The 9,383-nt window shown below is 45.5% G+C and overlaps 1 protein-coding gene across 1 annotated transcript; it reads right to left on the bottom strand.

Annotated features, from left to right (window-relative positions):
- Nucleotides 1-231: 231 nt before the first annotated feature.
- LOC147179308 (putative glutamate receptor) lies at nucleotides 232-9,383 on the bottom strand. The gene is made up of 10 exons (XM_086069944.1): nucleotides 9,238-9,383; nucleotides 9,080-9,155; nucleotides 7,265-7,296; nucleotides 6,849-7,034; nucleotides 4,774-4,997; nucleotides 3,108-3,205; nucleotides 2,504-2,721; nucleotides 2,190-2,409; nucleotides 1,864-2,114; nucleotides 232-647 (listed from the first exon to the last, which is right to left on the bottom strand). Exons 2-10 carry the CDS (start codon nucleotides 9,141-9,143, stop codon nucleotides 549-551), a joined length of 1,392 nt encoding a protein of 463 aa, XP_085926070.1. The 5' UTR covers nucleotides 9,144-9,155; nucleotides 9,238-9,383; the 3' UTR covers nucleotides 232-548.

Below are 9,383 nucleotides of genomic sequence, written 5' to 3'. Positions count from 1 at the left end.
TTTATATTCAAGATTGAAGGAATTTGAAGATATGTGAAATTGATTATAAAATCTTTATCAGTGTGAACATGCTGTTTTGATAAATTAATAAGTTATGTCAACATTAAGCCTACTTAATTTTGTTAGTGATTGTGATGTGATTACTCAGATAGTCTTCTTTCCAGTGATGCAGAACAACCTGTATATCTCTGAGAGTGGTTATGACTGTGCACATTGAAAGCAAACTCAACATTGAAAAGGGAAATATTTATTTGAATGAGTCAAGCAAGATACATTGTAAAGACATAATTGCAATTGAGGACATCATGCATTATTAGTAGGGATTAGCATTTTACCAATGATAATGTTAGTGCCACTTTTTTTTACCCCGTCTTAGCATGAAGCTACATTTGGCTGTGTTTTATAATGTCATTCAGATTTGTGGACAGATATTAAAAATCACACATCACCTAAGTATTACTATAGAAACACAAAAAGGTGAATGTGTTTGTATGTACTGGGGGGGGGGGGGGGGGCGGCACGCCCTCTCCGCCTGTGGCTTGTTTGCATTAGGCTTTGCTTTTGTCAGTTGCGTCTTGCTCTGTCACCTCTCCTCCACTGCCAAAGCGTCGATTAAGTTCAGAGGTCAACACCGAGCAGCAGGATTTCTGCAACAGGGACCAAGAAAAATGGTGCAACACGATTTAAAATGTTTTGTTTTGTCAACTGGCACGGTCAGCATTTCAGTATTTCCATTCCAGCAAAAATGCCTTAAAGCCTAAAGAAAGAGATACGGTAGACCCCTAATTGTGCTCAAGCACGTTCCTTTTACATATGACTGAATGAATATTTGTTGACATTGCACGTGCACAATGTAAAGAGCAATGGAATTGACTTAATTGGCACAACCCGATGCGAGCTGAGGGAGAGAAGGAAAAAAAGTGTATTTAGCCTGTGACTCTCAATGGGGCTTCAATTAGCCCAATTAGCAGTCAGTTCTTCAAGAGGAGACACCAATTGTGCCTCAATGGCAGCCATTTTGCAAAGGAACTCAAATATGGCATCCACCTTGAGATTGAGTTCACTCGTACAGTACCTTAGATAAGAAAAGGCCCTTTCTGCTGGAGCTCAATATGTTTTTAATTAATTCATTTATTTAACAAATAGAAATCACCATTTCTGTCATAAATCCCCCCAAAACGTTTTGAAGTCAGCTGCATTGTGTGTTAAAGGATAACTCAACAGGAAGTGAGACTCTTGCTCCACCCCTCACTAAAATTTAAAATTGGCGCTCAAAGGGAGTGTTGCCTGGAGGACCGTTGGGTTGCGAATGGGCGTGGTCTGGCTGTGATTGACAACAGCAACTCACGAAGAAGGCGTTTAAGGAGGCGTGTACGAGAATGAGGATGTGGGTGGCGGCGGTGACTACGTCATGCGGAACAAGTGGCGTAGTATGTATAGTCTCGTGTAATGAGAGGACAAACAGCCAATTTGAGTTTATCCCAGTGTTAACCTGAAGATGGCGCCAAACACATTTTTTTTTTTTGCCCCAAATTTGAGCTTTCAATAAACATGCACTAAAATGTCAAAGTAATGACTAGACAGCATTTGTAGACACCAGTTTATACAGTTTGTCGGCCAAAAAAAAAGTGATTTAGTGTTGAGTTATCCTTTAATGTGAAGAGAGTCACCTCCCAGGCATACACAGCAGTCTTACTGAATGTTCATCATGTTCAGCAAACAATTAATTGATTTTAAGTTTTGATGAATTTACTTTTTACACTTCTGTGACTGACTGTAAAGAAGACTGTGTTTGACATCAGGGATGCCAGACTGAAATAAAAGGCCTATTTACAGAATGAGATGCTTTCATGCCATTCATACCTTCTGTTCCTGGGCCCGACTGCGAGCCTTGGATAGGAGCTCGAGCAGGGCAAAAAGGAGGCCCACACCCAGACCAAGACCGAGAAGCAGAAAGAGACCCCGCATGTCATAAGGCTGGAGGGTCCCTGAGGTGCAGGTCCCGTTCTCTCCCAAGCAGCTGCTGACCCACCACTTGTCCCGCAAATAAGCTAGATGACCAGATTCGCTCATCTGACGAATGGCCACAGTGAGGGTTTTTAGCAATGGGGAGCCTGGAGGAGGAGAATGAGGACTTTGAATCTGGGAAGTTAGTGACTCCTTAAAGATGATCACCAGTTGGGACTCACCCTGACGTGCAGCGATACTATAGTCTCTCATGGCGACAATGTCCTGGGAACGGGTCAGTTTGCAGTGGTGAGCCACAGCATAGTCCAAGGACGCGGTTTCACCAATGAAGGCAAAGTTTCCCTCCTGCGTGCGGCGAACGCCTTCCTCCATGCTTGCCACGTAGCTCTTCTTACGCTCCATGTGCTGGTAAATGCGCTTGTACACTGCATTCTTTGAATCCTTGAAGAGTAAAGGAGAAACAGCATCCCAACGAAGACTTTCAGAGACCTCAAGATCACATGATCACAACGCTTGCCAATGAACACTGAAACACCTTAAAGAAAAGCATGGTAGATCCACCATCCATTGTGCCATATTCGATCTTGTCCTGGTTGGCGAGGTCTTCAAAGGTCTTGATGGAGATGTGCTCGTCATTGGAATGCAGTGCGGAGTTAAAGTTGGCCAAGTAGCAAGCGAGTAGCAATATAGCAAACAGCCACCAGATGGCACTGATCAGTTTTCCAGACGCACCTTTAGGATGAGGACCAGCGCCTAAGAGCACAGACAGATTATTGTGCCAGCATGTACGTAAATGAGCATTGAAATAGGGTAACTTCATTTTACACTTGCATGACAGTTAAGTATGTTATTAATAAAGGCTTCATGATGGTATTAAATGAACACAAAATGAATGAATCAGTTTTATTTCAATTCTGAATCTGTTTATAAACTGGCCGTCTTGGAGCATCCTGAAACAGATCATGTTTGACCAGATTTTCTACATTCTGTAAGCAAGCAAGCAAACAATTTCCATTGAAGCCGCTTGGGATAGATTTCTCCCTTTCTGAATGCTGGAGTGCTCGACAGAAAAGAGAAATGTGCTTTTTGCCGCAGAGTGTAGAGTTTATGTGGCTAAGTTCAACTGGTTGCTGGGATACCTTGCAGGCTGAGTGCTCCTGTGATGTACCAGTAGCTGTGCAGTAGAGTGAATTGGCGTTCGTCTTTGTCGGGCTCGGCCCATTCAGTGGGACTGATCCTGGAAAAACAGTAAAACAAACGTACAAGGTGGGAGAGATGTAAGAGGCAACACATTTTCTTTCTTTAAAAAAAAGAATTGCAATGAATGTATATGGCTAAATGCAATGTATAAGAAATAAATGTAAATGATATTAGTGTAAACTAAAAATAAATGAATAACATAAGATTGTATCATCGTCATCATTCTCCTCCGATTATCTGAGGTCAGGTTGCGAGGGTAGCAGCTTGAGCAGGGAAAGCCAAATTTCCCTCTCCCTAGCCACTTCATCCAGCTCCTGCTGGGGGATCCCTAGGTGTTCCCAAGCCCGCTGGGAAACATAGTCGTCCAGGTGGCATCCTAACCAAATGTCCAAGCCGCCTCAGCTGGCTTCTCTCAATGCGGAGGAGCAGCGGCTCGACTTGTCCCTCCCGAGTACCGAGCCGCCTGTCAATCTCCCACTCCATCTTCCCCTCACTTGTAAACAACATTCCAAGATACTTGAACTCATCCACTTGGGGGAGGATCTCATCACCGACTCGGAGAAGGCGCTCAACCCCTTTCCGACTGAGGAACATGGTCTCGGATTTGGAGGTGCCGTTTTCATCCCAACCACTTCACACTCGGCTGTGAACCGTTCCAGTGACAGTTGCAGGGTCGCAGCTTGGAGAAGCCAACAGTGCCACATCATCTGCAAAAAGCAGTGATGCAATGCTGAGACCACCAAACAGGACCCCATGAACAGAATCGGTGACAAAGGGCAACAGGCTAACAGATGTTTCAGAAACATGTTAACTGTGTCTGAGAGTTCCCCGCGCACAGATTAAAATAAAATAAAGCCATGTGTCTCGGCGAGCCCGACTATGTCTAGTCGGAATCTCTCAACCTCGCACATCAGCTTAAGCTCTTTCCTGCAGGCAGAGGTGACATTTCATGTCTCTCGAGCCAGCTTCTGCCGAGGATTGCACCGCCTTCAGCCACTACCCAGTTTTCTGCGCACTCTTCCTCCTTGGCCCCTCCCACAGGTGTTGAGCCCATGGGAAGGGGAGACCCATGTTGCCTTTTCAGACCGTGCCCAGCTGGGCCCCATGTGTGCAAGCCTGGCCACCAGATGCGCCTCCAGGACTGGCTCTAAAAGGGGGCCCGGTGCCCCCCGTACGGGCGAGGTCCAGGTATTTTAGTCATCATAGGAGGTCTATGAGCCGTCTGGTCCTTCACACCTAGGAGCTTTTTTTCATGGGTGACATTGCCAGGCAATTTAGGCCCTAGGATCATTGGGACACACAAACCTCCACCACAATAAGGTGACGGCTCAGGGAGAGGTTAAGGTTGTATGATAATAGATGATTTTTATTTTCATTACTGCTCTGAATTATTTTTAAATACATTTGCACAAGTGTACCGAAGTTTTTGTGGAAGAGATTCCAGGATTAAAGTAAAAAAGAAAAGAAAAAGGTTTTAGAAAGTGGGAGGAAGTGTAAAAAGAGCTTTTAAGAGGATTTATAGTAGGGACTTACTTACTTTTGCTCAATGCCAGGTTGTGCAATGAGTTTCTGTCAAAATGCAGCTAACAAAAATGTGACACATACCTGCCCACAAGGAAGATGCAGAGACCGGTGAGCAGGAAGGCAATGAGGATGCCCACCCACATTTCAGTGGAAAAGGGTGCCAGAAGGCTGACTGATCTGTCGCCGCAGGCCACGTCTTTGTGCAGAATGAAACTTAAGCCCGTTGACATGAAGGAGGCCGCCATGTCAACATACCGCTCTCTGGCGAAAGTGCGGGTCAGAGGCGCCACAGCCAGGTCAGCTTCCTAGTGGATGAATGGGAAGAGCACATGTTTTTCGTGCAGATTTGTTGGTTTATATTGGTTGTTCTCTTACATGATGACGACGATGATGATTATTTATGGGGTATTTGTCAAGTTCAAGATTTTAAAAAATCACTTAGTGCGGTGGAATAAAGTACAGTAAACTACAAGGCTCAAACAACTGTCTGTATGAATGGAGAGCAATACAGAAATAAATACTTTTAAAATGAACCCTGAAAGCTCACATATGATGACAAAGAGGAAAACATATGACATTTTTTGTTATATTAATTATATGATATAAATGTATTATAGATTATTACATTATATTAATAGTTTGTTTTTGTTTTTTTGTTTTTTTTTGTATGTGGGTGAGCATGTGTATGTGCGTGCGTGTGTGCGTGCGTGCGTGTATTTGTTAGCTCACCAAAAACCTATTAGAAAAAATCCCATACCGTTCACCGCCGTCAGGATACCCGAGGGGACCAGAGAAAACAAAGGAAAGTGAAATCCAGCACCGACCAGACACCACCCACCGGGCCACCCACCAGAATTCTTCCCCAACCCCAGAAACATCAAAATTCCAACAAATCCCCCCCCAAAAAATCAGGGAGACCGAAGAAGAGACTGAGGAAAGGAAGGAAGGACAGACGAAGCCGAGTGAGATCCACAGACACCAGCCTCCACCGATGACCTGACCTGAGGAGGGAGCAGATTGTGTCTGAGTTTCGATAGATGCTGGTGTGGTGGATCTGGCATGCATGAAAATCTCCACCAAAGAGGGGAGCCGTCGACCCCTGCCAGGACAGAGCAAGCGCAACACCTCAGGGCCCCCCAGGCCGCGGCAGCGCTAAAGGACGACCCCCGGGCCCCGCCAGGGCCACCGGCCGGAGAGCAAACCCAGGAGCAGGAGCAACCCCCACCCCAACACGGCCCGCGCCCCCGATCCAACGCAGCAGGACGGAGCACTGCAGGCCCGCCAGGCACCCCACTGGCCCACAACCCCCGCCCCCCCGCCCCCCATCCACCCCAACCCAGCCCCAGCCCCACCCGTAGGCCCCAGCACCCCTACACCCCCCCCCCTCGACCAACCGGCAGCCCCCCAACCCCCTACCCCCAGACCCCGGGGACCCCCCGCACCCAGGCACCGGCGCCGAAGAGGGGCCGAACAGCGGAGCGGAGAGGGCAGCCGCACCCACCCCACCCCCCGCCGCGTGGAGGGACAGAACACCGGGGGCAGAAGGGGAGATGGGGGCACCGGAGGACGGCCGACACCCCCGAACCCCAGGCCCAGCGGGGAAAGGCCCCGGTCGTCACCCCAGCGTTCTTTGTGAAAGTTAACCCCTGTTACTGAGTCCGCCAGCTCGCCGACTGGCGAACTCTACCCCTAAACCGTGAATGTGACCCCACCCAGTGTATATACAAGTGTGTGTGTGCGTGTGGTGCATTAAAATATTAATATATAGTATTTAGTTGGTTTTATTAATGTACACTCATAAAAAACATTTTTTAAATGGACCGATTCACTACTTACTACTAATAAGTAAAGTGTTAATTTTGCCAAATTTTTTGTTATTGTTTTGCACAAAACAAACCAGAACGTTTGGTCAAATTGACCCAAATAGTCTATGTTTAAGCCACATTGGGTTATCTTTTTTGGCCCAACTATTTTTAGACTGTAAGATGTAAATTCAGAGTTTTATTTATTTATTTTTTAAGCATTTTCATTTTTTAACCTCGATTCAATCACCATATGGGCACTCTTTTCCCCGTCCCCTGAAAAGAAGGGCAGGTTTAGTGAGGTGTGAACCCTGATCTCAACCCCATCCATCCAATGTCATGCTCGTGACTTACTCCTCGGATGAGTTCACCAATCATTCCACTCCAGTTGCCGCTGGAATCCATGGCTCCGTAGCGGTTGTCCTTCACCAGATGCACTTTGTATTTGAAGCTGAGCATTTGGCTGAGTTCAGAGATCAGGTCGATGCAGTAACCCTCCAGCTCTCCTCCGGAGCCTTTGGCCATTGTGTACGGTTCTATCTGAGATTCACAAGTGCAGTGTTTTATTTGAATGGGGATTGTGGATGAGATGACAAAAGATGAAGAGCAAAATCTGCTCGGAATGTATCCATAATGTTTTCTTTTTTAACAAGCACATTATATCTGTCAATAAAAACAGTAGTGGTAAAACAACAACGATGACAGTGTGAAAGTGAAAAGTTAAGAAAAAAGAAGTTAGGATTTTACTGTGGGGGAAGAAAAATGAATACCTTTATAGTGGTGATGGATAACTCTGTGGTGCCTAGAATGTTGGTGGGTGGGAGAAAAAAAGAAAAAAAGAAAAAGAAAGTCAAATTCACCAAGCAAGCACAAATCTACTTTGGTTTAATGTCTCCAAACTTAGGTTTGGAGCAGCTTCAAAAAGCCTGATGGATTCCATTGCTGCTTTGTGTCCCGTTGGCCTTTCTCAGGCTGCAGCAGTAAATGATCTCAGCGGCCACTAAAGGACAATAGAAGCCTTGTGTACAATAATGCACGACACTTGGCTATCTGGGAATCAAAGTGAGGGAACCGTCTGTAACGAGCCTTCTCCAAGCTTTCATTTCAGCATGTAAGCAAGAGCCCCCTCCACTATCCCCGTGGCATCAGTGTGAACTGTGACCAGTGGTGTTCCCAGCATGTCTGCGGGACCTTACAACAGACAAGGGCAGCGAGGATGAGGACGGACGAGAGGGCGTGTTTTCGTCATAATGACAAAAGGGGGCCATCAATGGGCCATACGAGGCTCATGACACCCGGTTGGCCTCCTCTCGGTGGCAAGATGATCATCGGAGATGTCTGTCTGTCAGTTCACCGGCTGCCTGCAGAGTGTCGCTTAATTGATTCATCACAGCGCTTTCTAGAACGCAGCGCGACGCCAGGCCGTCCACTGGTGAGAAATGGAATGCTGCCCAATTGGATTGTGCTTTGACAGGACCCCGACAGTCCGGTTGGGTCAGAATCACATTGAAGAAAAATGGCTGGGTGCAAGACCTCTTTTCAAAAGGTCAGCCAGAGCCCAACGTCCGCGATAGTGAGCTTGAGGCGTGCAGTTTGTAACAAAGTGAAGTTAGGGGATATCTTTACAGTTGAACTTCATTGACCTTTTCAATTCACATCCAACTGTTCAATGTTTTTGTGCACTTTTTGCACAAGTTGATGTTCTCCAGCAAGAAGCTAAATGGTCAAATTCACAGTTTGATCCATAAATGGACAAATACATTTACTGGTTCAATTCGATTTGGTATTTTAACAGTACATTCTCAGAAATCATGAGACCAAAGAAACACCTGAGAATTGATCAACAGCACTTCGCTACTGCAAAGCTTAAAAACGAATGTTCTCAGAAGGGAGCAAGTGAGCTTCGAGTGTCACAAAGTGTCATCAGCATAAAAGTGGGAAAATATTGGTATTTTCATGGATCAAATTGTTGTGAATTCTGCCATTTAGTTCCTTGTTCAGGAACAAGTTTTGCAAAAAAAAAGTACTTAAAGATCTAAAACAATAATAGAGATAAGTGTGTTGCAAAGTTTATAGAAGGTCAAATTAGGTCCTATGAAAGTTAGAGGGCATTTTGAGGCACATAATAATAATAATAGTGCATCAGATTTATATCGCACTTTTCTAGACACTCAAAGACGCTTTACATTGGATACATTATTCATGCACTCACACATTCACACTGTGGTGGTGTCAAGCTACTTAATTAGCCACAGCTGCCCTGGGGCAGGCTGACAGGAGCGAGGCTGCCGGTGTGCGCCTACAGCCCCTCCAACCACCACCAAACATTCGCACCTTCCATACACTAGCGTGGGTAGCACTGGAGGCAATGTTTGTTCAACCATTAACATTGCATTATCAAAGAGAGCAAGCCATTTTCAATACTTTTGTCAATAATTTGTAAAAATGAAACCCACGTTTGGACCAACCAAAAGCATAGATTGAAAATTAAAGAATTTTGCCAAATTGTGACTTCTGATGTTTCGGCCCGATGCCAGCAATATATAGTTTTCATGGCAACACAGCATTATGAGCACGGGTCTTACCTGCAGCGAACGCCCATCTACAAAGGGCTGCCATGCCGAAAACAACAGCTATGCAGCCTTTCATTCTGACAAAAGCCTGAAAATCACACTTGCATATCATTTCAACATGACATTTGAAAAAAATACTTTTTTCTTTGTGTTATTCATTTTATACTCACCTATGACGCGAGGATTTAACAACAATAAAAAAGAAATCACCAACAAGGAGAAGAACAAGAAGTGTTATGCACAACAGACGGGAGTGGGCGAGTTTAAATGTGGGAGGACAGAGGGAGGGCCTACATAGGGGAAACCTCAAACGTGT

This window comes from Leptonotus elevatus, chromosome 2, assembly GCF_054856555.1.
Source record: "Leptonotus elevatus isolate MCC_2025b chromosome 2, RoL_Lele_1.0, whole genome shotgun sequence".
NCBI lineage: Eukaryota > Metazoa > Chordata > Actinopteri > Syngnathiformes > Syngnathidae > Leptonotus > Leptonotus elevatus.
This window is presented reverse-complemented; position numbering and strand designations above follow the sequence as displayed.

Coding starts and splice junctions, on each gene's coding strand:
- LOC147179308 (XM_086069944.1), bottom strand. CDS start 9,143: ATGAAAGGCTGCATAGCTGTTGTTTTCGGCATGGCAGCCCTTTGTAGA. Junction 2,115..2,189: donor TAGTATCGCTGCACGTCAGG/GTGAGTCCCAAC, acceptor CTCCTCCTCCAG/GCTCCCCATTGCTAAAAACC. Junction 648..1,863: donor GTCGGGCCCAGGAACAGAAG/GTATGAATGGCA, acceptor TCCCTGTTGCAG/AAATCCTGCTGCTCGGTGTT.